Here is a 27,642-nt window from a genome sequence, read left to right on the forward strand (position 1 = left end):
GGTTCCTGTTTGTTTTTAGGTTGGAATCTTCTGGAACTACTTGCCAGACACATATCATTTATGGGATTACAAACTGTTTGGTCTTAGAGGCCAGCACCACTATTTGTTTTCACTGAAGCTATCCTGAAGATAGTAATTTAACTCACAAACTAAATATGTTGTGCTTACAATGAAAATATTTCATATTCTGCATTTGCCATCTTAATAAATAGTGGTTTAATAGTTAACATTTGTTGAGAACCAGAATTTCAAGTTTGTTCTGTTCTGTACCAGACACTGTGCTAAGCCAGTTTCATGTAATATTCATGACAGTCTTGCAAGGGTTTACTATCTTTTTTTTTTGTACATGTGGAACCTGAGATTCAGAGAGGCTAACTGCTTGCTCTAAGACATATTGCAGTAGGTGGAGGTCCCTGGATTGGCGACCATGTCTGTTAGACTCTTGTACACACTTAATTCATGACATGAAAGAACGATTGATTCTAGTGAAGGACTTCTTCCCAGATCTAAGCACGTTCATCACATAAGACTTTAGTTTATCACTGAAAACAGATGCTTTGACTTACACTGCTTGCCACAAGGATGCATGTATCCAAAACAGAATGCAGGAGTAGTACCCTGAATACACATCTGGTATAGAAATGAATGAGGCCATCTAAAGTTAGGCCAACTTTACAATGCCAAAACAATGTTGTTCCATCCTCAAACACAGCAAGTTAATTTAGTGGCCTAGAGTAAGGAGTCTGTTCTTTTTGCATTTCCAGAGGGATGAAGAATAGCATCAGTGCCCTATTGCCCTTTGGTGGTTTTTGTCTCCAGTGACCTCCTGTCAACATGGCTATTGCTACATGGCAGCATTTCTCAAGGCCCACAAGGAAAGATCCTTGATCCCATCACTGCAAGTCACTCAATTTCACTTTAGCTCAACATACATGTATTGAGTGGTTATTATTACTAAGCTTTGTCCTGGGCCTTCTTTATGAAGACCCTTCTTTAATTGTTAATATTGTACAACCAGTATTTTCTACCCATTTATGTAAACTGGAAAATAACAAAGTAGGCACTTTGAAACTTTTTGAAATAAGAGCCATAAGAGTGATTTTTATTGACAAGGTCTCATTGTGTGTTTATAATACTTGTCCATACCTACTGTTCTTTTCCTTTGACTTTTCTCCATCTAGCAGTCTGACATTTGTAGTTCTGAGAAACACTAAAAACATAACTGCAAATGTTAAAAACCCAAGCTTATTTGATAATTCTTTGAACACATTCTGCTGTGTAATGTTCAGTATGACTTTTAGTAAATTAAGGCTTCCAGTTATACTCATGTGTATTCCCAGTACCATAAGCTTTTTGGTAATTGATCTATAGTGGATTCTCTCTCTCTCTTTTTTTTTTAAGAGAGTGGGGAGGCGGGCAGGGCAGAGGGAGAGGGAGAAGGAGAGAGAATCTTAAGCAAGTTCCATGCCCAGTGTGGAGCCCAACGCGGGGCTCAATCTCACAACCCTGAGATCATGACCTGAGCTGAAATCAAGAGTCTGATGCTTAACCAACTGAGACACCCAGGCACCCCTACAGTGGATTCTTATATTAAAGCATTGGTGTACACTCTGTCTTTCTGGTCCCTCTGGTCTCTTTTGTGTCTGCTCTCTATTGGGCACTAAGGGCAAAATGAGATGAATAATATATACCTACCTTCAAGAAACTTAACACCTAGAATATTACTCAGTTATCTTGTAGCATTAGAAAGTATAAGAGTGATGTGAATTTCCTTTAGCTTCTAACACGGTGTTTCATAATGACCATCTAATATATGTTTGTTGCTAGCTTAGTCTATGCTAATAAACATAGCTAGCTCTAATATATAGTTCAATATATGGAGTCTTACCATCTTAGAATTTATATAGCAGGTAAGGGATTAGTGAGATGTTGTTAGAGGGCACACCCTCCCTGATTTTAATGCTTGTTAGTCATTGGGAATTAGCTATGGGATACAACAGAAAGAACCTCAAATTTGGGGAGCAGAAGACCTGTCCAGGTTGGTGTCCAGCTATTAGATTTTGGGCAAATTCAGTTAGTACTTAAATTTTCAGAGCATCAGCCCTCATAGCTTTGTGTGAGAATTAGGAAAAAATATGTAAGAACTTTGAAATAGTAAAACATCAACACTATTGCTGTCATTATTGTGAAAGTACATGAAAGCTTTTTGTAAATAGTAAAACATTTTATTATTTATTACTATTTTTAGAAAATTGACAACCCATGTTTTACCAGTGGTTGAAAAATCCACTTTAGGGGATTGCAAGAGTGGGAAGAAGGGAAGATGAAAGGCATCTGGAAAGTTGGAGTATTTACTCGCCTCACAGAAATTTATGCTTTCAAAAATTGAGCTCTTGTATATAAGAAATGATGCTGGATACTTGGATAGCATTCACAGATGGTAAAACTTCCTATCTTTATTACAGTATTGAAAATAGAGTGGATAGACTGGGTTTATGGATAACAGGGTAAAAGGTAAAATAGAAAGAAAGCACAGCAAGTAAGTAATAACATATAGTGGAATGTGTAGAAGAGGAGATAATGCCAAATGGGAAAGAATCAGGAAGAGCTTTTTGGAGGAAATGGGGGCTTGAGAGAGATATTGAAAGAGACCATGGAGAAGAGTATATCTGTAGAAGGTGGAATGACAATATAAACATAGGTACAAGAGACTAGATGTTTGTTTCTAGTAGTAACCAGTACCCCAGCTTGGTGTGAATCTTGATAGGTGAGGTTGGAGGTAGAAGATGCCTTTTGGAAGATGCTGTACATTTTGTTAACTTGGCCATGCTTGGTGTGTTGTCACTAACACAGTGTGTCTTTTAAGTCTCTGTTTTCATTGATTATTATGAGAAGCCTTCCCCCATGCACTCAAGCCTTTATGTGCAGAGCAGTGTGGCAGTGTGGTTGAGTGGGTATTCTGGAGCCAGGCTCCCTGGGTTGAAAATTTGGCTCTGTTATTTACTAGCTTGTACAAACTTGGGGAAGCCACTTAACCTGCCTGTGTCTTGGTTTCTTCATCTGTAAAATGAGAGTGATGATATCTGCTTTTTGTGATGGTTGTGAGAATTAATGGTTTAGTTTACATTAAGTGCTTAGAAAAGTATCAGGCACATAGTAAGTACTACCTGTAGTGATGGTGTTATTAACCTCTGTAAGAGACTTTATCAATTGACTTATGATAGGATTTATTTACATGTCTGATGCTCCTACTGGACTGTGTCCTTTCGGAGGAAAGGATATATCTTGTTTTTACATTTGTATTCCCATTGCTTTGTACTATCTGCCTTCTGCATGGTAGTGTAAAGATAATTTTACAACACATACGTCTGGGATATATTGCTCCTGTGAGTCTCAAATCTAATCTCAGAGCAACTGGGTTTCAGGAAGAACTGCCTTGTACCAGTGGACTGGCTGGTTGTACTTGCTCTGACATAAATATAGCTCACTCCAGTAGCTAACATTATAAAAATAATTCCATTCACACTTCTAAAGTAAAAGGTAGCTCTTAATGTACAACAAGAGTTATAATTATTTACTAAGTGTGTTTTATTTCTCTAATGAAATCAAGTTTTAGTGTTTCATTAGCATCATCTAATCATGGGCGCTACAGGTTAACTCTTTGATATAAAAACATTGCTGACTAATTAAAGCCCAGTGTAATTTCTTTCAACTTAATGTGAATACATGTGAAGACAACCTTGTTTAACTTGTAGGTTAGGCAAATGGAGAAGATGTGGTATGGGTGGTACTTGTGGCGTCTTTACTGTGTACAACCTTGCTTGCTAGTAAATGTCATTCCTCTATCTTCACCTTAGAATGTGGCCGGGTGGCTATGACTGGGATCTTTTTCCTGTTTGTTCTCAAGTTCTTTTTTTTTTTTTTTTTTTTTTTTTTTTTTTTAAAGATTTTATTTATTTATTCGACAGAGATAGAGACAGCCAGCGAGAGAGGGAACACAAGCAGGGGGAGTGGGAGAGGAAGAAGCAGGCTCATAGCGGAGGAGCCTGACGTGGGGCTCGATCCCATAACGCTGGGATCACGCCCTGAGCCGAAGGCAGATGCTTAACCGCTGTGCCACCCAGGCGCCCCTGTTCTCAAGTTCTAACTGTTGGGTAGAAATAGGGAAAAAGAGACACCATTGCCTAAACTAGAACTCTATGCTTGTCATATTTATATGCTTGATCTTTCTTTTTGTACTTATGAGAAAATGTAGGTTCTTATCATTACACATTTTGATACTTTAAAATTCAATAATAGAATTTTTAAAATTAGGTTTTAAATTCTATATAGTCAGATGTGAATCAATTTCATGTAAAAGGTTTTAGAACCAGTACTTCTATACCATGCGTCTGGCCATTGTTCAGAAACTTTAGACAATTAGGAAATAGTGTGTTTCACATGGTTTCAAGTCAGTTAAAGGTGTTGTGCTTTCTAGTTCAGAGGTGGATGGAAGCCAAAATAAAGAGAGTGAGCTGAATTCCTCATTTTGAAGATTGATCAATATTATTGGCAGAAAATATCATAAGTTCTTTACCTTGATAATATTTTTTTGACCTGATTATTACTTTGGGTTTTAGAAAATGAGAACAAATAAAAGTCAAGAACCCAGACATTTAATGTTGAAAATAAGTCATATTTAACTTCTCATTATTTTTGGAATTATCATCTGAATTACTTGAGAGCCAAGTTTTTAAAATGTAATCTTGTCTCGTTATGCTTCCAAAAGGACTAGGGAGAGATTGTACATTCTTCATTCCAGGGTTGAAATAGACACCTGTCTCTTACACAGAAATACTGAATAATCAGGTTGTCTTTGTCATGGCCTGATTGCAGTGCACCAAGAGAGAATTTGAAACTGTTATCAACAGATGGTTTTCGTGGGCATTTTCCAAGGTTATCTAAGGTCTAACAGCTGCCACCTTTATTCCTGAATTTTTTTTTTCTTTTCTAAGATGTTTAACGTGGAAATAGCCAACACCTTTTAAGTGGTTAACTCTATGCGAGACACTGTTCTAAGTTCTTCATCTATATTTAACTCATTTTCTTCTCCCAGTAACCCTGAGAGACAGGTTCTGTTCCACTTAACAGATGAGGATACTGAAGTACAGAGAAGTTAAGGAACTTACCCACAGTTATGTCATTGGTTGGTAGAGGCAGGAAGTTAGCCCAGGTACTCTGCCACTAGAACTGACACTCTCAATCACTTGGGTATATTGACAAGAATAGTTTATAAAGTGGGCTTCTATGTTATTGCTTGGGAACAGGAATTATTATAGTGCATCCACTGTGATACCTGTGAAAGGACAAAGCAGCTTCCCTTTCTTAGTCAAGGAGCAAGGCCATGGGAAGCAAAGAGTATTTTAGGAAGAAAAGGTCGATTAAGGGATATTGTAAGTGTTCCCTAGGACAAAGCTTCCAGATAGCTCATTGTGTTTGTTTGAGGGGAAGCTCTGAGAAACTAGTGGTGAGGAGGGGTGAGAAGGAAGAATATCTCTTACAAAATTCTTAAGCATCCTTATTCATCCATATACACTATGCCCCATGTCAGCTGTGCTGTAGGAATTGCCTCTGTGACTTCAAATCCATTTTACCACAAGCATTTATATTGTACATAGAAAAATAAAAGGACATTAAATGGAATGCGATTCCTGTCTCAGGGAGAGTACCCACATACAGCTTGACTTAAAATTATACCAGGAGTCTACTTTCTTCCTTTGTCTTCTCATAACATTTGATATAGGTGTTATGATTTCTTTACCCATAGTCAGATTTCTCTACCTGTGCACTGTGAGATGAATGCATACTTTTCCATAGTACCCTTCTGTCTGGAAGGCCAGTCAACTTTCCCACCTTTATAAGTTGGGCTTGAATGAGAATCATTGACGCCATGTATTGAGTTGTCTAGTATGTACCAGGTACATACTTGTTTAGTCTTTCGAACAACCCTGTGAGATCAGTATTAATTCTCTGTTATATAGATAAGAAAGTTTTTGGGAAGGATAAATGATTGTCTAAGGGCTCAAAGGTAATTGGTGAAGTCTAGCTCTAATGAAGCTTTTGTTTTCTCATTGACTAATAATTCATTAAGAAGGCTCTCTTTATCTTTCTTCCTATTCTTAAGCCATTCTTAAGGTGATAGAACTTTCTAACACTCTTAAATTGAAAGTACTTCTCAAGCAGAATATTCAGCTGGCCCAAAGTTTTAGCCCTCTTGTGGGAAGACGTGTAATCTATGAGTAGCATCATCTGTCCAGAGAATAATTTGTTTTTTCAAAAAAAAATCTCTACTGTCTGTATATTTTGATTTTTTTTTTTAAAGCCTCTCTGAAGCTTGAGGCCTGTCATCTTCAGAATTGTCTTTGTTCAGGGTATTGGTGAGTTCTTTGGGTCACAATGGCACAGAAAATTGACCTTAATGTTTGAAAACTTATTCATTCATGAGTACTTACTTTGATAGGTGCTGGGGGTTTCATGAATGGTGGGTTACCACAGTAAGTCCTGAGGTCATGTCTAGGCATGGGGCCAAACTGTTTTCTTAAAGAAAAAACTATTCTGACACCAGTTAAAATGTTAAGGAGGACTTTATTCAAGACTGCTAAAGGTGTCAAGATTATCACAATAGGGGAGAGAGATCATACTCAACCCTGAATGCAACAAGAACAAGTAGGGATTTATAGCCAAGGAGCAGGTTTGGGGCTAGGTTAGGGGAATGTTGGATTGGAATGGAAAATTACTAGTAGGAGATATCAAAGGAAGGAGGATTCTTGGTGAAGGTAGGCCAAGAGCAAAGGTAGGGGATGAAGATTTAGATCCCATATCCGAAATGGGGAACTCTCTCTAAAATGACTTGGCAAGATTCTTGCTAAAACTGGACTATGTTGGACCAGTGAGGACTCAGAGCCAAGGTAGAGTCCTAGTCAAGCTAAGGGCTCAGAGGAGTCTGGCTAACCATTGTTAAGGAGAGAGTCTTCTGTTGGGTTCTATTGCTTGAATTAAGAGTTCAGGTATTGAACTTGAACTCATGGGAGATACCACTAAATGAAGTTATAGAGTGAATATGTTTTGCTATTGGCACATACTTCTGTGGAAAGGTTGGTATGGATGATGAAAGTAGTTATGAGAGGTGGGATCTTTAAAGCTTCTGTTATGCTGCACTGTCAGATTGATTTATAATTTTACTTAAAAAACTTACACAGTGTATATTAAGTACCAGGCTTGGTTCTAAACCCTTTGCAAATATTAATTTACTCAATCCTTAAAACAACTGTGTGAGGTGGTTATGCAATTGTTATTCACTCTTTACAGATGAGGAAACAAAGGCCCAGAGGAGTTTAATAATTTGCCCAAGGTCACATAGCAAGTACTTGGTGGGACTTGGATTTCCACCCAGGCAGCCTGGCTCCAGAGTGCGTTCTTAATCACTCTGTTAGGCTGCATCCCAGGGATTTACTTCTCATTATTCTGGGTTTTTCTTTATTCTCTCCAGGAATAAAGAATTCTTCTGGATTTAGTCACACTCTGGACTTTGTTCAGACTGAAGCCAGGATTGAAGAATATATTTAGCTTGAGGTCCCCTATAAATCACAAGGTTATTCATAAACAGCCTTTTAGGTGGCCTTAGGAGATCAAAACACATTCCTTCCCTGCTCTGTGGTCTGTACGTTGGGGACCGTTTTCTAATCAAACATTGGCAGCTTTCCCCTCCCTTTCTCCCCACTCCACCAGCAACCTTAGTGGCATTCTTTTTTTTTTTTTTTAATAAATGCTCCATTTATGGAGAGTGAATGATAGTTCTTCAATAAAGGCTTTGGGAATTGGCTTCCAGATAATACACAACTGGCACCAAAACTCTTAAAGGGGCAATCCCCTGTGAGCAGAGCAGATCCAGTTCCTAAAATATTTCTTTAGTAGTCTCTTTAAAATCTGCTTAGATTTGTCAAGCTGGTATTTTAAAAGCTTCTGGTAAATATAGTATTAAAATTGAAGTTATAGTAACACGTGGAAAATCTCGTATTCCAGGTATCTTCAACTTTTGATTTTTTTTTTAACTTTGTAATTGCAGATCTGTCTATGGCAGTACAGAAGTTTTCCCAGTCACTGCAAGATTTCCAGTTTGAATGTATTGGTGATGCTGAAACAGATGATGAAATTAGTATTGGTGAGTACTACTGTTCTTTAATTGTCTACATAATTTTAAAAGTCCTACTTCAGATACTGATTTCATTGAAATCAAACAGATTCACACACTCAAATACTAAACATGTAAAATATTCTGATTTAATAAAAGTATAAGGGCAAGTTTTGGTTATCATAGAGAAGAGTATTAAATAAATTGTCTAAAAATTGAGCTCTGTTTTTTTTTTCCATGAGGAAATTACTTATTAATCATTCTATAATTTAGCTCAGCCCTTTAAGAAGAGGTAGATAAAAATGTTTGTCTCTGCCTCAAAGTGAATCATTCATTCAAATACATATTGCACATCTACTATTAAATATACAAAGTATTGGTTTTAAGAATTATTTTACTTTTTAAAAATGTAATACTGATTTCTTTTTTAACATGAGTATTTGTTTTTAAAGGAAAAATTCAGTCATGATGTATTAAACCGTATTATTATAGGATATAAAACATTACTGAGGATCAGGAGACTTGAGCCCTAATCCAGCTTTGCCTTAATAATTCAGCAATCTGACCCTGGGGGGGCATGTCCCTTCCTGATTCACATGGTTTTATTTCCCATAAAGTGAAGAGGTTGGGTTATGTGATCTCTGAAGTTTTGTCTGTATCTGAATACTTACTGTTTGAAGATCAGATTCATGTAGCATTCTTGTCCCCCACATTTTAACAATTACTACTTCACAATTTGTAGACAGTGGGTCCATTTGTAGGCTGAGTTAGAGACATGTCACATAATCAGAAGACTGTACAGAATATGTACATTTGAGAGGATAATACAAAATAGAATATTACAAGTGTTTAGAACAGTGACTCTCAAAGTTTAATGTGTATATGAAACAGCTGGGGATCTTATGAAATGCAGATACTGATACAGAAGTTCTCAGGTGGAATGTGCGATTCTGCATTTCTGAAAGACTCGAAGGTGATGTTGACACTGCTGGTCTGTGGACTTCACTTTGAGTAGAGAGTATTTATAATCCCTGACATGCCCCTCCACAATCACATTTCTCTTCTTCCTCTACCATTTTTTTTCTCTTATAGTTTTGTCACTTATATATGTATTCCTAAACAGTATGTTTTTATTTTGGAAAACCTAAGTAGCAAGCCCAAACCTAGGAAAGTGCACTGTTATCCCCACCAAAGAAAGGCTCCAGGAGAAGATAAGCTGACTGAGTTTGATTCATTGTGTGGCTTTAGCTGGCTTACATTCACAAAAGTTCCTTCTGGATAAATCACTGGCAGAATTCAGAGTTCTTAGGCAAGCTCTCCCTGCATATGGGATTTGCATTATGCATATATCAGTAGGGTCAAGGTGGCAGTCTTTCAGAGGCGCTGTGCTAGGTGGTCACTTTATTTGGCTGCTCCTTTAGGAGTGTTAGTTACTCAGGGGAATGTGGAGGTAGCTGGTCTCTTGAAGTCATAAATGACTCCTCCTCCCTCAGTGCTCTGAGGAAAAGTAGCTGAGCCATCTAGGAAGAAGAATGAGGACTGACTTCTTTCTCTTTACAGGATGAATGAGAAAGGACACATTCAGTGATCATATACCACTGGCACTTGAACAATAGTTGTCATTTTTGTGTGCCACTTCTTGACATTTGTGTCATAAATGTCTAGCCCCCAACATAGGCTTTGTAACACACACCTGACCAAAAAGCCTAGATAATATTACTAAAATACTAACATATTAGCATTATTATTTAGAAACAAACAAACACATACTTATATAAGAGCATTTCTTTTCATTTAGTAAGGTAATTGCAATTCCAAGAAGGCAGAGGCCAGATCTGTCTTTTTTTTTTTTTTTTTTTTTTTTGGAGAGCGTGCAGGAGTGAGGGCTGGGAGAGGGCAGAGGGAGAAGAGAATCTTAAGCAGGCTCCACAGCCCAGCACAGAGCCCAACTTGGGGCTCGATCTCATGACCCTGTGAACATGACCTGAGCCAAAATTAAGTCGATCACTTAATCGACTGAGCTACCCAACCTCCCCTGTCTTTTCTTTTTTAAAACCACTTTGGCTTTATCACCTGACCTAGGGCCTGACTCATGGTAGACCCTCAGTTAAATTGTTGAATAAATGACATAATTTTCCTTATAAATTTTAATTTTTTCACTTATGTGTATATTTTTCTAATAGATTATATATATATAATTTGTATTATATACATTTGTATGTGTATTTAATAAAAATATATATATATAATTTGTTTTCTTTTTGGCAAATATTCTGGGTTTTCATAGATATTATGATTTTTTTTTATAATGATTTTTTATTATATTATGTTAGTCACCATACAGTACATCCCCGGTTTTCGATGTAAGGCTCGATGATTCATTAGTTGTGTATAACACCCAGTGCACCATGCAATATGTGCCCTCCTTACTACCCATCACCGGCCTATCCCATTCCCCCACCCCCCTCCCCTCTGTAGCCCTCAGTTTGTTTCTCATAGTCCATAGTCTCTCATGTTTCATTCCCCCTTCTGATTACCCCCCTTTCTTTATCCCTTTCTTCCCCTACTGATCATTCTAGTTCTTATGTTCCATAGATGAGAGAAATCATATGATAGTTGTCTTTCTCTGCTTGACTTATTTCACTAAGCATTATCTCCTCCAGTGCCGTCCATGTTGTAGCAAATGTTGAGAACTCGTTCTTTCTGATAGCTGAGTAATATTCCATTGTATATATGGACCACAACTTCTTAATCCAGTCATCTGTTGCAGGGCATCTCGGCTCCTTCCACGATTTAGCTATTGTGGACATTGCTGCTATGAACATTGGGGTGCATATGGCCCTCCTCTTCACTACGTCTGTATCTTTGGGGTAAACACCCAGTAGTGCAATGGCTGGATCATAGGGTAGCTCAATTTTTAACTTTTTAAGGGACCTCCACACTGTTTTCCAGAGTGGCTGTACCAACTTGCATTCCCACCAACAATGTAGGAGGGATCCCCTTTCTCCACATCCTCTCCAACAATTGTTGTTTCTTGCCTTGTCTATTTTTGCCATTCTAACTGGAGTAAGGTGGTATCTCAGTGTGGTTTTGATTTGAATTTCCTTGATGGCTAATGATTTTGAACATTTTTTCATGTGTCTGTTAGCCATTTGTATGTCTTCATTGGAAAAGTGTCTGTTCATATCTTCTGCCCATTTTTTGATTTGTTTATTTGTTTCTCGTGTATTGAGTTTGAGAAGTTCTTTGTAGATCTTGGATACCAGTCCTTTATCTGTAGTGTCATTTGCAAATATCTTCTCCCATTCCGTGGGCTGCCTCTTAGTTTTTCTGACTGTTTCCTTGGCTGTGCAGAAACTTTTAATCTTGATGAAGTCCCATAAATTCATTTTATCTTTTGTTTCTCTTGCCTTTGGGGATGTATCATGAAAAAGGTTGCTTTGGCCGATGTCGTAGAGGTTGCTGCCTATGTTCTCCTCTAGAATTTTGATGGATTCCTGTCTCACATCGAGGTCTTTCATCCATTTGGAGTTTATTTTTGTGTATGGTGTGAGATAGTGGTCAAGTTTCATTCTTTTGCATGTAGCTGTCCAATTTTCCCAGCACCATTTATTGAAGAGACTGTCTTTTTCCCACCAGATGTTTTTTCCTGCTTTATCAAATATTAGTTGCCCAAAGAGCTGAGGGTCCATTTCTGGGCTCTCTATTCTGATCCATTGGTCTATGTGTCTGTTTTTGTGCCAGTACCATGCTGTCTTTGTGATCACAGCTATGTAGTACAGCTCAAAATCCAGCATTGTGATGCCCCCAGCTTTGTTTTTCCTTTTCAACAGTTCCTTGGAGATTCCGTGTCTTTTCTGGTTCCATACAAATTTAAGGACTGTTTGTTCCAGTTCTTTGAAAAACGTTCTCGGTATTTTGATCGGGATAGCATTGAAAGTGTAGATTGCTCTGGGTAGCATGGACGTTTTAACTATGTTAATTCTTCCGATCCATGAGCATGGAATATCTTTCCATCTTTTTATGTCTTCCTCAATGTCTTTTAAGAGTGATTTATAGTTTCTAGAATAAAGGTCCTTTACGTCTCTGGTTAAGTTAATTCCAAGGTAACGTATGGTTTTTGGTGCTATTGTAAATGGGATGGATTCCCTAATTTCTCTTTCTTCGGTCTTGTTATTCGTGTACAGAAATGCAACTGATTTCTGAGCATTGATTTTGTATCCCGCCACGTTACTGAATTGCTCTATAACTTCTAATAGTTTGGGAGTGGCTTCTTTTGGGTTTTCCATATAGAGTATCGTGTCATCTGCGAAGAGAGACATTTTGACTTCTTCTTTGCCGATTTGAATACCTTTGATCCCTTTTTGTTGTCTGATTGCTGTTGCAAGGACTTCTAGTACTATGTTGAATAATAGTGGCGAGAGTGGGCATCCTTGTCGTGTTCCTGATCTTAAGGGAAAGGCTTCCAGCTTTTCCCCATTGAGAATAATATTTGCAGTAGGCTTTTCATAGATGGCTTTTATGAGATTGAGAAATGTACCCTCTATTCCTACACTCTGAAGGGTTTTAATCAGGAAAGGATGCTGTATTTTGTCAAATGCTTTTTTGGCATCGATTGAGAGGATCATATGATTCCTGAGTCTTTTCTTGTTGATATGATGTATCACGCTGATTGATTTGCGAATATTGAACCACGCTTGCATCCCAGGTATGAATCCCACTTTATCGTGATGGATAATCCTTTTAATGAACTGTTGGATTCTATTAGCAAGTATCTTGTTGAGGATTTTGGCGTCCATATTCATTAGGGAAATCGGTCTGGAATTCTCCTTTTTGAGGGGGTCTTTGCCTGGTTTGGGGATCAAGGTAATATTGGCCTCATAGAATGAGTTTGGTAGCTTTCCTTCTGTTTCTATTTTTTGAAATAGCTTTAGGAGAATAGGTATTATTTCTTCTTTGAATGTTTGGTAGAATTCCCCAGGAAAACCGTCCGGGCCTGGAGTTTTGTTATTTGGAAGGTTGTTTATCACTGACTCAATTTCTTCATCATTAATTGGCCTGTTTAAGAAATCAATTTCTTCCTGTTTCAATCTTGGTAGTTTATAGGTTTCCAGGAAGGATTCCATCTCTTCCAGATTGCTTAGTTTATTGGCATATAGCTGTTGATAAAAATTTCTCATAGTCCTTCCAATTTCAATGGTGTTCGTCGTGACCTCTCCTTTTTCATTCATAATTTTAATAATCTGGGTCCTTTCTCTTTTCTTTTGGATAAGTCTTGCCAGTGGTCTGTCAATTTTATTGATTCTCTCCAAGAACCAGCTTCTAGTCCTGTTGATCTGCTCTACTGTACTTCTGGTTTCTGCTTGATTGATTTCAGCTTTAATTTTGGTCAACTGCTTCCTTGTGCGTGGATTAGGCCTGTCCCTCTGTTGCTGTTCCAGCTTCTTGAGGTGAGAATATAAAAACTGCATTTTAGATTTTTCTATTCTTTTGAGTGAGGCTTGGATGGCTATGTGTTTCCCCCTTAGGACCGCCTTTGCAGTATCCCATAGGTTTTGGACTGTTGTATTTTCATTCTCATTGATCTCCATAAATTGTTTAATTTGATTTTTGATTTCCTGGTTTATCGAGTCATTCCTGAGCAGGATGGTTCTTAGTCTCCAAGTGTTTGAGTTTCTTCCAAATTTTTCCTTGTGGTTGAGTTCCAATTTCAGAGCGTTGTGGTCTGAGAATATGCAGGGGATAATTTCAATCTTTTGGTATCGGCTGAGACCTGTTTTGTGTCCCAGAACATGGTCTATTCTTGAAAATGTTCCATGGGCATTAGAATAGAATGAGTATTCTTTTTTTCTGGGGTGTAGTGTTCTATATATATCTAAGAGGTCCAACTCGTCGAGTATGGCTTTCAAAGCCTTTGATTCTTTGCTTAGTTTTTGCCAGGGTGTTCTGTCTATTTCTGAGAGTGGAGTGTTGAGGTCCCCTACTATTAATGTATTTTTATTTATATGTCTCTTTATTCTGGTTAAGAGTTGGCTTGTGTATCTTGCTGCTCCCCTGTTGGGGGCATATATATTTATAATTGTCATATCCACTTGTTGAATACTTCCTTTAAGAATAATATAGTGCCCTTCTGCGTCTCTAACTATAGTCTGTAGTTTAAAATCCAGTTTATCTGATATGAGAATTGCTACCCCAGCTTTCTTTTGAGGTCCATTTGCGTAAAAGATGGTACTCCATCCCCTTACTCTCAGTCTGAATGCATCTTTGGGTTCGAAATGAGTCTCTTGTAGACAGCAAATGGATGGGTCATTTCTTTTTATCCAATCTGCAACCCTGTGGCGTTTTAAGCAAGAATTTAAACCATTAATGTTAAGACTGAGTACTGAGAGATATGCTTTTAATTCTGCCATGTTGTCAGTAAAGTCTTTGTTTGTATTGGCTGTTGATTGATAATTTCATGACAGGATATTTCATCAGTTCAGATTCATAAACTTAAGAAATGAACTCTATAGAATATTCAGGTTGATTCTAGTTGGTCTTGTTAAAAAGTATAATAAACATATTTCTACATATTTCTCTTAATTTCCTTTAAGCTTCTTACTTACAATACCTTCTTAAAGTCACATGTAACTGCAAGGGTAGGATTTTTAAATATATGCTCTGTAGCCTTTCAGGTGGATGTTAGGTCATTTCCCCAGGTTGTGGTGAATTTGATCGTAAACATTGGTCTGCCTGTCTTTTTCCACTTTGGCTAAATGGATGTTGTGTCTCTTGCAGATTAGATTTGAAAGGTGTGAATTGATCAGTAGGTGAACGTTAATTGTAGCCAACGAATACTAGATTAAATTCTAGTGTTTTGAGGGCTTTGAGGAGTTAGATCAAAGGTTGGGGAGCGGAAGATGAATGCTCTGTAAGGATAGATGTAATACTCCTTGATGCTTTTTAATCAAGAGACTTATGTAGCTCTATTCATGGGAATCTGATTCAAACATTAAAACTTTATTAGGAAAACCTAATTTAGAGCAAAAAGTAGTGCAAAAAATTATTTCTGAAAAAAAAGATTTAAAAATATAGGTATGTTCCTATATCCTCACTATCCAACCATTTCTAATCCTTATACGGAGCACTCAAATGCATTCTAAACATTTAAAAATAACTGTGTAAGAAAGAAGACTTAAATAACCATTTCTAACATGGAAGAATTATGAGGATATGGCAGGCTGTTTCAAGGACAGTGACCTAGGAATGTGTCCCTGAGACTGTTGGGTGAGGCTGGAGTGGATGCAGTGCAAGGAACTATCCTTCCCCGCCTCCATCAAGTTTGCTTTGTTTATTTTTGTCATCAGTTTTAATTCTGCATGGGAAGGTACATAGTTTCAACTTTGTTTAAAATAGCTTGTTGGAGCCCCAGTTTCAGCCTCTTCATTCCTCTGATTTAACCAAAGGGGAATGAAGTAGGGAAAGCTGTGAAAAGAAGGTTCTGTTTTTGTATTAATATAATTTGTGGAAGCTGTTCCGGGAGTTTTATAGGTAGGTAGGCCTGTGTCTGGCTTATAGGCCCACTCTTTATCTGTCCCCTTCTGCTCCCACCCTTTTGGCCTTGTGCACGAGGGGGGGTTTTTGTTTGTTTTTTAGAGCTAGTGAAACGTTACTGGCTTGGAAGGAAGCAAATGTAATTAGTTGTCTATGACCCAGTGTGGAATTTCTCGGGCTCAGACAACAGGTCATTCGTTTCCAGAATGGGAGTCCCAAGCAGGACAGCATCCTTGTGCTCTCCCTTTAGCACCCTCCTTTCCATTCAAGATCAGCAAGAGGTCATTACTCCTCCCTTTTCCAAGGATGAATGAACTGCAGGTAAGCTTTTGATGGTTCCTTTTTATCTGCCAATTGCAGTACTAGTCTAGTGGGAAGCAGCCTATTGAATCCATCCAACTTCTCACAGCTGCTCTAATTGCCCACTTTTTATACTTTAGTTTTTGAACTGAGTAAAGGCTTGAGTTAGGAATAAGTCAGGAGTTCAGTAGCTGGATTTTGGGGGCCTAGAAATTGGTGAGCGGAGGGTACAGACTGATTACAAAATGGTATAAGATTCAGTCCTCCTTAGATAATTATATGGGTAGACCAGATACAAAATGTACCATCATTTAACTATATTTACACAGTAAGTAATACATATGTAAATGCAAAAAAAACAATGCCCACTGCATCAGTTCTGGTGCATGTACATGCATGGAAACTGATAACTTCCAAAGTCATGTGCCTAGCCTTAAAACCTTACTAGTAGGAAATAAAAGGCTATCTCTACAGAAAATTAAATAGTGTCTTTTTCAAAATACTGTTTACACAGGCTCATTCAAACAATAGAAGCTCACGGTTACTACTGTGAATCTACCTATTAGACAGGTTGTTTTGCTAGGTTAATTTAGCACATGAGAATATAGGATAATAAAAGGCTATAAGTCTTAGTGTATTACTTCAGGATTTATGTCCATAACCAAGGTTGGGGCATGTAATTTTGTTTTGTTCCTGTATTTGGTGCTTATAATTTGAAATCATGTTTAACCGAAGCCTTAAAAGTCTAGATTAAAAATCAGAAGTTATTAGGCTGAGGTAGTGCCAATAAAAATGTTAGTCATTAATATGAGGCAAATCTTGTTCATTCTATGTAATCTTGGAAACCATTGGGAAGTCCAGTTGCAATCGTGCATAAACAGCTTGGTTAGCAGTATTGGATGATGGCCTGTGATATCTCTCTGGAAAGTTTTGGACAACATGAACCTTGGGATTAAACATTTACCAAGAAGGAGAGTCAGTTTGCTAGTAAATATTTTAGGTGGAGACTTCATTCCTTTAGACACACCTAAACAGAAAATTCCTGTGGTGGAGACAGACAACACACAACCACTTGTCAACTAAGGTTATGGCTCCCAACTATGAATGCAGAAATGAGGTCATCAATTAGGTAATTTAGATCAAAATATATTCATAATAATTGCTCAGATATTTCTGACACAGCTAATATATTCCTGTTCGTGTATTTACTGTTCTCAATGCAGATATGCAGACATAGAAATAACAATGGTTGGTGCTTGATCGTTTTTAGAATAAAGACATGTTACATCTTTAAAAAAAAAACCTTTTATATGGAAATCTATGTACAGATAATATGTGTACAGATTAATGGATGGTAAGTCAAACTGAACCAAGTTTTGTATACTCTGTTGTCTGTAGTGTACTCTACATTTTGGATTCTTTCCTCTTCCTTCTTTAGGAGAACATGTCAAAATGTGAGACTGTAGGACAGAAATTTAAAATAATGACTTTTCAAGTCACAGGGGCTTTATTGTGTCTTCCTGAGCTGGCAGTGCTTTGCCCAGGTGCAAATATTTGTTGTTCGATTACCTCTCAGAAGTATGACATGGTGGTAAAATGACTTAACTGTGAGCCTGAGTCACCTTGGATATAGACAGGAGTGTGAGAGTGATCACTGATGCCTATTCAGAGGGTGTGAAGTAGAAATTTTTCAAGGGAATGGCTGGAAATTTTTTTTTATTTTCTTTGTTAGAGAAAGTACTATGAGGAAAATGCATAAATCATTTGCCAGATAAATCCATCCACTTTGAGAATGCATCTGTTAGGTTCAGTGGAAAGGTACTGTGTGATCCTGTTTTGCAAGTGATAAATAAGAATATAGTCTAGAGTGGGAGGCATGGCAAATGGTTTGCTTTGTGTGTTTTGAAGGGGTTCCTATATAGTATAAAAACACTTTGAGGTAGTAACCTGTGTTTCAGGTTAAAAATAATAACTGGTATATTTATAAACCCAGGAAATGCGCTTCAAAGATCATAAATGATTTTAGCTTAAAAAAGAACCTATTTTCTTCAACTTAAACTAATAAAATTCAACATTTAAAGTAATTAATTATGAAATGCTTCTGGAAAGATTTTCTTCAGAACTTGGTGATGCACTTTAAATATTCATCCATACAGATTATTACTAATATTTGAAGGTGGACTGTGGCCATGAAACTCTTGAGCACTGCTTAGGAAAAAATTTCCAAACCAGAGACAATATCATTACCAACCACAACTGACTCTTCAAAGAGACCTGTGATTTTTACTAAATTCTAGGAAACAATTACCTTCTCATTTGCTGAATCAAAAGAGAACCTATCACTTATTATAAACCCTCATTATAACCCACTTAAATCTGGTTATATAAATCAGGAAGTCCTCTATTAAAGTGGAACATTTCCAAATGCCTAAATTGTTTATACAAATAACAGTTTCTTTTGAACTCTGTAGAGGAAGCATAATTTACTTTTTAATGGCTCTCAGTTGGACAATTGAATTATTGTTTTCCGTTTTTTTTAACCACCCTATTTTTGCACCCACACAGAAACCACCCACAATTAAGGATTGAAACAGCTGGGAAAGTTGCATATTTCAGGTGGAGTTCCTGTCTTTAAAAAAACATGCCACTCCAGAGAGAGGTTTTTATCATATTAGCTCTATGTTTTAAAGTATGTAATTTGATTTAATTTGACATTGAAAGGCTTAGATTTTTAAATTTCAGGCTCTGAAAAACAACCTGAAACTATGTCACAAGTCACATGTCTCAAAGAAAAAGAAAACTTGTCTTAACTTACTGATCTACATTAATCCCCTGAAACTCCTTTTTTTTTTTTCTTTAGTGATCTGCTTAACAAAAAGTAGTTTAGTATGTTTCATAGAGAACTTTCTTACCAACTGTATGCTCTTGGAGGTTAGGAAGTTTTACTTACATTTCTATTCCTGCATAGTATTAGTAATTAAGTGCTTTATTTGTAGCAGAGGCTTAGTAAATATTTGTTACATGAATAGTCCCCCTGCAAGACCTAGTTATAGAAATGAATCATTGTAAGGGACATAAATAGAATTTTAGAGTCCTATATGAAATAAAAATATATATGTATTTGGATATGTCTAGGATGATTCTTTTCAATATAATAATAAACTAAATTTTATACAAACACATACACACACCTAACTTTTGCATGTACTTGAGAGTCATTTAGAACAAATTTCTTCGTATTTCTAAATATTTCAAACCAGAGCTAAAGATTTTTGTATTCTTTAATTTAATTATTTATTTACTATTAGGTTACACTGTGCCAATCCCTGGGGACCTGGCAGTGAGGCTAGGACAACAAGTGAGTGGTTAGAGAGGGAAAAAACTTTTATCTATGGTTAGTGACTTAGGATAACTTAAATCTCAATAAAATGACTAAACAATGAAATAAATGCCCCATACAAATTGGAATGCAGGAATATGTAGTTTAACATCATTATTCACAAATTCTGTATTTGTGAATATGCCTACTTTACAATATTTGGTATCTCTGAAGTCAGTACTCCTGGTGCTTTTGTGTTTATGCACAGAGGTGGAAAAGTTGAGATGCCTAACTGGAGCATCTACTGTATAAAGAGAGGTGCAGTGGGGCAGCCATGACTAGTTGATGATTGCTGCGGTTGTTTTTTGCTCTTCCATAAAAGCGATAGTCCAAATTGTGTTGAATAAAATTTCCTGAGTAAATTTTAAAGATCTTATTGGCTTTATTCAGCAATTCATGAATCAAGCAGCACCCAATCTAGCAGATAGAAAGGAGCTCTGAAGAGCTGTAGGAGGCAAGAGATTTTTAGACCAAAGTGAACAAGAATAAGGAAATTATACTGGGAGTTTGCTGATTGGCTAAAGCAGGATTACTTTCCTTATATGGAGCTAAGGGAAGTTTTGGAATTGGGTTAGGTAACTTCTGCTGAGCAAGCAAGCAGTGTTTGGTTGACTTAGGCCTCCTTTTCCCAAGAGAGCAAGTATAGAAACTTAAGTTTTGTTTTGCTGACATGGGGTTTAGCATGAGTGACTCCATTGAGACTAACCTGGTTACTTTAACAAGTAAAAGGACCAGAGATTAGAGTCAGGAACTTGCTTTTGTATCTTTTTCCCACTCTCTTTAACCTGCATATGCCTGTATTTCCTGCCAGTAAAACTCATTTATTCTGTATGTACCCAAGTGTCAACTAGGTCTAAGGCACCATCAGTGGCTTAAGTAATTTATATTTTCATTTGGTGACCAACATTAAACAGCCAACCACAGTTAAGCTATAATTGTGTTGAATGCTATAAAAGTAAAGTATATTATGCTAAGAGATCATACATACTCAAGATAGAGCAGTTCTAACTGGGTGGGTGGGAAGATGAGGGAAGGCCACTCTGAGGAAGTGATGCTTAAATTAGTCACGGAGAAATGGTAGGAGAAGGGGGAGGAGGGAGCAGATTCCACATCTAAGGAAGGGGTGAATAAAGGCCTTGAGATCAAAGAAGATACCCAAGGGGAAAATGGCATGTGTGAAGGTTGTGGGCAGGTAGACAAGACCTAATAAGCCCTATTAGGGATGTGGAATTTTAACCTAAAGATAATGAGAAGCATTGCAGGGTCTTAATCAGAGAAATTATGTTATATTTGCATTTTAAAAAGGTTAATTTGACTGCTTTATGGAAGATTTAAGAAGGCTGCCCCAGATGAGCTTTTTAAAAAATGTTTTACTTGGCCATATCTCTGGGCTTGTGCCCAGGAGAAAATGGGGCATGGGTAGCCTGACATAATAATGTTAACTTATGAATATGATACCTATGTTTTTGTTAATACACTTGTATTGACCCAGAGAACCACACTTAGAGTTCATCTCTTTTATTTTCTATATGAATAGAATGGTCTTAGTAAAATTGGAATCATATGGTTGGCTTGTAATTACAAGCCCGAATCATGACATACCCATGATGACTTTTTTTTCATAATCTTTTGCATAATAACAGAAATATGTTTTATTGCCTATTGGTAAACATCAGGTACCATAAAGGTAAGTGGTGTCTGGTGTGGGCATTAGGTGCACAGTTTACAGTTTGTTAGTAATTTCCTAGTTTATTTACTGGAGTTTATCTGCTTATGTTGAATATAGTCTACTTTGAAAACAGCTTTTGAAGATAACATTTTATCTCAGTTGTTTTATGTCTTTCTGTCCAGAAGCTACATTTCCCTGGTTACTAGGATGATTCTCATACCTTCTTCATATACATGTGGAGGTGGGAAGGTGGGGAGTTGTACCAGCTATTGTTTTTGTTTGTTTAAATTATCAGAAAGTGTTACTTCTGACTTAGAAATGTTGGCTTGGTTTCTTAGAATTCCAAGTTTAATATCTTAGAGTAGGAAGGAGGCCTTGGAGAACCTGGGAGCTAACTCTGTCATTTTGCTTTAGACACAGGTGAAATGATTTGCTAAAGTCACACCAGTATTAACCCTGATTTCATGTGCAGTTCTTCTCCTAGGTCAGGAACTTTGACTCTTGAGTTTACTTGCTCGTTCATTGATTGATTAATAGATTGATTGATTGATTGACTCATTCATTCATTCAGTAAAGCCTTATCAAGCACCTGTGATTTGTCAGACATTGTTTGAGTGCTAAAGACACATCATTGTGCAAAACAGAAAAATAATCCCCACCTTCACGGGGATTTGTCAGAGGAGTTAGGTGATAAGATATATAAGTTCATTGAGTATGAAGTTAGACTGATAAGTGCCATAGAGATAAAAAAAAGATTATATAAAAATTTTCTTAATTTTAATGCAGAGAGAGTGCTAATTTTAAGATAGTGATATCAGTGCAAACTGCTTATAAAATGAACCTGTTTTATCTTCCTTTCCCTGTGTAATCAATCAAATTTACATGACCATGGAAACACTGACCCATTTCTAGATTTGTTGCAAAAGTCATAAAGGTAGCAAATACTTCTGAGCCATGCTAGCTGTAAGCACGTGATTTTTTTTTTTTTCTGAAGCATTTAGAATGTGAAAGCATTTCTTTAGTACATCCTTTCGCTCCAGACCATTGGACTTCTTCCCTTGCTTGGGCATATTTAGTCTGTGTACTTGAATATTCCTTGTCTTGTTATATGCAGTCTTGAAGAAAATGAAGGTGTAACATCGTTTTCGCTGGAGTACAAGGACTGAGAGCCAGAGAATATCTTAGAGGGCTTTGCCATATAGTCTATAAAGTTTCATTTGTATGTTCTCAAGAGACACATAAGGCTTTTGATTGAAGTTGCCCTTCAGGAGGTTTATTCTGGCATCTGTATATGTGATGAATTATAGCATGGAAGTATTTGCCAGAGTGAGTCAAAGATTGCTTTCCTCAGCAAATCTTTTATGGACCAAGAGAGAACATTTCTAAATGTGAATGAAAAAATAAAAGTACAGTTTTAGTTTTGACATAAAATATTTGGACCAGAAAGGCAATAGTTCTGAAACTGTGGTGAGTTAGGCGGCAGGACATGGACACTCAGAGATTAATGGAAAGCTCATTGGCAAATGACAAGGACAAACATATGAACACTGAAGAGAGGCTTGGTGGTTGTGGGGCAGAAACAGAGTATAGTGGGAGAGTTAGAAAGCCAGAAAAGAGTGGGATAATAGACCTAAAAAAAAAAAATTTGCCTTATGTGCTAATCTAGGAATATGTGGCTGGACAAAAAGGCTAATTCTGAGTGATTTCTCTGACATAGAATTCAGAATTGTTGCTGTGTCATGATTCAAAGTGCTGTGGAGAGAAGAGCTTTCAGGTCATGCTTTATTCTTGGGACTCAACAGTAATGTCTTATTTCTTCCATAACCACGAGGGCGAAGAGTACTACTGCCATTGAAAGTACCGATAAGCTTCAAGGAGGAAATAGAGATAATTCTTACAAATCTTATTAAAATGTATACTGTTTTCTATTTAAATATAGTTGTAACTCTTAATTCCTCATACAAAGCATGCATTCTTCCCCTGCCTGCCTTCCGCTAAAGCCAGTAGTTGACAGACTGCCTGTTATCAGAATCAGCTATGGGAAGCCTTAAAAATTTGGTTCCACCCTCCCCCAGGCCTGAATGAAGCTGGAATCTCCTGGGATGCAACTTTAGGAGTCTTTAATTTTATGGAGGTTCTTGGTGTCCGATACTAGCCTGTTGAAAACCACCCTCTCAACAATAGACTGGTATTTATACTGAGGGGGGCCCAACTGGAGAAGGTACTACAACAGGGGAAAAAAAAGCTGTTTCAGAGTTTGTGCTTTTTGGATCACCAGATCTCCGTTGCCCAGCATTTTCCCAGTGGAACCATTAGAGCTGTAGAAGACACATGTTTATAGGAAAACCTGGTCATTTATTGACACATTATTCTTGACAGCCTGAAAAAAAGGTTTTAGTTTATGCAAAACAAACAGATGTAGAACCTTAGAATGAGAGATGGCATCCATGGGCCAGTGTAGATGGCTCTGCAAATTTCTCAGAGATTGAAAAAAAAAATCAGCCTTTCAAATTAAAATCATAAAGTGTGACTTAGTTCATGCTGGTAGACTTTGGATTCTCTAGAATTTCCTATCAGTAATGACTATCTTTGTGCAAAGAAGCTTATATGCAATTTAATACATGCAAACATGAATAAAGCTTCTTGTATCCTTATAAAGTAGAAGAAGGTAAGAGTAAAAATAGTTTTATGATATAATCACTATAATACTAAGGAGAATGTGCTGAGTGCTTTAAGTATAGTAAAAACAAAACTGCTATCAGAGCACCAAAGCTGGAGAAGGGACTTCTGACTGGGGACACCAGAAGATGCTTGAATACGGAGGGTCCTAGTGGGTTTGGTAAGATACAGCTTAGCAAATGCAGGTAAAGGAAAGGCATGAAGGTAAAGGAAACTATAAGAATGTCTAGTAGTTTCAAAGTACTAAGTTAGAGATTAGAAATAGTAGCATTTCAGTCTATGATACTTGGAAAGACGCCTATGGTCACTGGAGGGACCACATTGCTTGCAATATGGAGTTTGGACTTTATCTAATCAATAACCTTGAATGGCTAAATAGTGACATAATCAAAGGTGCCCTTTAGGAATTTTATCCTGACCGATAGTACATATGATGATTTAGAGTCATAGAAGTGTGGAAACCAATAATTAAGCTATAATATCACAGCAGAGATGAAGTGATATCTTTCTGTGGGTATGGAAGAAGAAGGGTAGAGGACAGAGATCATCAGTATTTGGTGACTGGATGTATGGAAGAGAGGATTGAGGTTAATCCATCACTTGAGTTACTAGCAGAAGGGTGTTATGAGCCCATTTATGTGTTTATATGTGGCAGAGTACCTGAGTGTAGAGTGGAATTATGAGTCAAGTTTTGACACATGTTAAGTTTTGAGATGCAGACACACACTCTAGTAGAAATTCCTGGGAGGTAACTGGATTTGCTCAATTTCATGAGCTGGGGGTGTAGAACCATGCCTAGAGCAGATACATTTCATGTGATTCATGTGGGTTCAAAGTTTCACTCTGCAAGTTGTTAGCTCTATGATCTTGGATATTATTTAACCTCTATATTTCAGTTTCATTATTTGAAGAATAGAACAGTGAGAGAAGATTTGGGTGTTGTGCTTGTGACCACCTTGTGGGGTACTGGGGATTAAAGATTATGTGCAGTGCCGGTGCAAATGCCAAATAAATCTCCTTCTCCTCCCCCAACCCTCATATCTCCCTGCTCTTCCTCCTTCACAAGGATAGGAGAACATGGGAGTAATTTACACTTGGGAGGAGGAGAAATAGCTGTGTGGAGAGAAGAGTGATGATGGAAATGACAGAAATGTAGCTAGAGTTGGGGAAGGGGAAGGTTAGAAGCTTCATGGGGAGTTGTTAGCTTTTAAGAAAAAGAGGACCCCTTTTCTGAGACAGGCAAGTTGAAGAGAATGAATAAATACAATGTTAATCAGAGGGTCTTGAACTGGTCTCAGAGAAGCAAGAAGCTAGGCCATCTGGTACCAGTGAGTGAGGGGAAATTGGGGCTGGGTTCTTGAGAAAGAAAATTCTTTTTAGATAGCCACTGTGGGAAATAGGATCAGGAATAAACTAGAGTTGAATAAAGGGATTGCCAAAAAGCAAAAAGCTAAGGGGTTAGATAGCTTGAACTCTTAGTGTCTTTGTGGGTGTGTGAATTTACAGCAGAGAGAAGGTCACTGGAGGTTAAGAGGTTGTGGAAAAGAGAAGCTGGATGTTGGACAAGGAAGCGGATGTTGAAGCTTCAGTAGGGTGGTGGCAGGAGGATTGGGTGCAGATGAGGAGTATGAATGGGATACCTCTGTCTTTGTGGAATGTGAAGGAGTGCTGGGAGGTGGTAAAGATTGGCGGGTATGGTGTAAGTGGCTGTCAGCAACAAATTACTGATTGTTCCCTTTAAAGCAGGATATTTGGGGCTTGACTATCACTTGAGCACAAACAGCTCTGGGACTGTTTGCTTTTAAAGATGATAAGCCTGTTCTGTGTAGCAGGGTAGTAAGCTGGCATTACCTTCCCTGCCTCCCTCCTTCCTGCTGCCTTCGTCCTCTGGCAATAATGGTTTGCTGGAATAGAATAGACTTTGGAATGAAACAATCAAAATTAAATAACTGCTACTCCACTTAACCAGCTTTGAGATCATGGGGCAAGTTAGTCCAGGTGATTGATATTCTTTTTCTCATCTGGAAAATGAAGATAAAACCTACTCAGTACCTCATACCATTATGTGAATTAAATGAGATAGTATGTGTGACATCTTCGCATCTTGGTAGAGGTGCTCCAAAGTGTGAGTGGTCTACATACTGGGGGAAAATGGTTTCTGGATTGGGGGTTGTTTTGGCTTTGGGAAACAGGTCAAATGACACTAAAATAAAACTAAACTAAACCAAGGCAACATCAGATCTTTAAGAAAAAGTGGGGGGATGCCCGGGTGGCTCAGTCAATTAAGTGTCCAACTCTTGATTTCAGCTTAGGTCATGATTTCAGGGTCATGAGGTCAAGCCCCTCATCCAGCTCAGCACTCAGCAGGAAGTCTGCTGGAGACTCTCTCTCTACCTCTCCATCTTCCCCTCCCCCAGCTCACGTATGTGCTCTCTCTCAAATAAGTAAATCTAAAAAAACAAACAAAACAAGGCAACATCAGAATAGCACAGGTTTTCTAAAATGTATGCTTTGAAAGAAAACAAAAATATGTGACTTGGGGACTGTGTTGTATACAACAATACTTATGACATTAACATAAAATCTCAGAGTGAAAGATCTTTGGGATTCAGATGAAATTTAGATGAAGCAATGAGACAGTGTGAAGTTTTCAGGGAAACCAGCTAGAATGAAGTTTTGAAATTGTGTGAAATTGAAAGGCTGTCTTTCTATATTTGTATGTATTCATTTTCCAAATTTGACCTTAATATTATATAACATATATGCCCTGCATGTGTGTGTATGAGTATACTAGAACTCTCAAACTACTTTGTAGTTTGGCAGTTTCAGAGTAGATATTACTACAAGGTCCTATCTCCGTTCAAGAAGAATCTGGGAAGAAAAAACCATTAGATAGTGTGGGAATCTAAAAGGACACTAGATTCCTGGCCATAACCCTTACAAAGAGTCTGGGTAGTATAATTAGAGGATTAACAGGAGCAAGTGAAACTAGAAAGAAATGGTTGGATATTGTGGATTCCAAAGTGAGGATTCTGTCCCTTTGTCTTCTGTAGTCTGGATTGGCATCTGTGTACTGGGTGGAACAAACACGGCACAGTTGATGGTAATGGACAGATGAGGAAGCAGAGATGTGGCAGTTTTTGACTCTATGCAGAATACACAGTCAACTTAATAAAAGTTTAATTTTATGATGTTTCATTTGTAGGCTGTGCATTTATTATTGTTTAATGCTTTTTTATTACTAAAATAATATCTAATATGTTCTACCTTGGTACACCTTGTATTTGCTGAAACTTAATACACCTGCATGCAATGCTATATAGGGATGCACTGGCAGAATATGAAAGAAGAATTTTTTTTCTTTTTCTTTTCTTTTGTTTTATTTAAATTCAATTAATTAGCATACAGTATATTATTCGTTTCAGAGGTAGAGTTCAGTGATTCATCAGTCTTATATAATACTCAGTGCTCATTACATCACATGCCCTCCTTAATGCTGTCACCCAGTTACCCCGCCCCCGCAACCCTCAGTTTGTTTCCTATGATTAAGAGTCTCTTACGGTTTGTCTCCCTCGCTGATTTCATCTTGTTTTATTTTTCCCTCTCTTCCACTATGCTCCTTTGTTTTGTTTCTTAAATTCCATATATGAGTGAAATCATATGATACTTGTCTTTCTCTGATTGACTTATTTTCCTTAGCATAATACCCTCTGGCTCCATCCACGTCATTGCAAATGGCAAGAATTCATTTTTTGGAATGGCTGAAATTAACAAGTCAGGAAAGAAGAATTTAGGTACAAGTTTATAAGGATTTTTTTTCAATGTTAATCTTTTTGATTTATGTTTGGAAATTAAAAACAAAAAGAAAAACAAAACTAACCACCAGGAGGATGTTATGGAGAACATGGCTTA

General features: G+C 37.4%; 1 protein-coding gene across 9 annotated transcripts in view; it reads left to right on the forward strand.

Moving 5' to 3' along the window:
• The window catches only part of ARHGAP42 (Rho GTPase activating protein 42), a 317,870-nt gene that overhangs the window by 68,747 nt on the left and 221,481 nt on the right, over positions 1-27,642 (forward strand). For all 9 annotated transcript variants that reach the window (XM_048217115.2, XM_048217118.2, XM_048217117.2 and 6 more), the window contains one exon: positions 8,105-8,200. In XM_048217115.2, the coding sequence (XP_048073072.1) occupies positions 8,105-8,200 (96 nt within the window). The remainder of the gene's footprint in view (positions 1-8,104; positions 8,201-27,642) is intronic.

This window comes from Ursus arctos, unplaced genomic scaffold (assembly GCF_023065955.2).
Source record: "Ursus arctos isolate Adak ecotype North America unplaced genomic scaffold, UrsArc2.0 scaffold_22, whole genome shotgun sequence".
NCBI classification, from domain to species: domain Eukaryota; kingdom Metazoa; phylum Chordata; class Mammalia; order Carnivora; family Ursidae; genus Ursus; species Ursus arctos.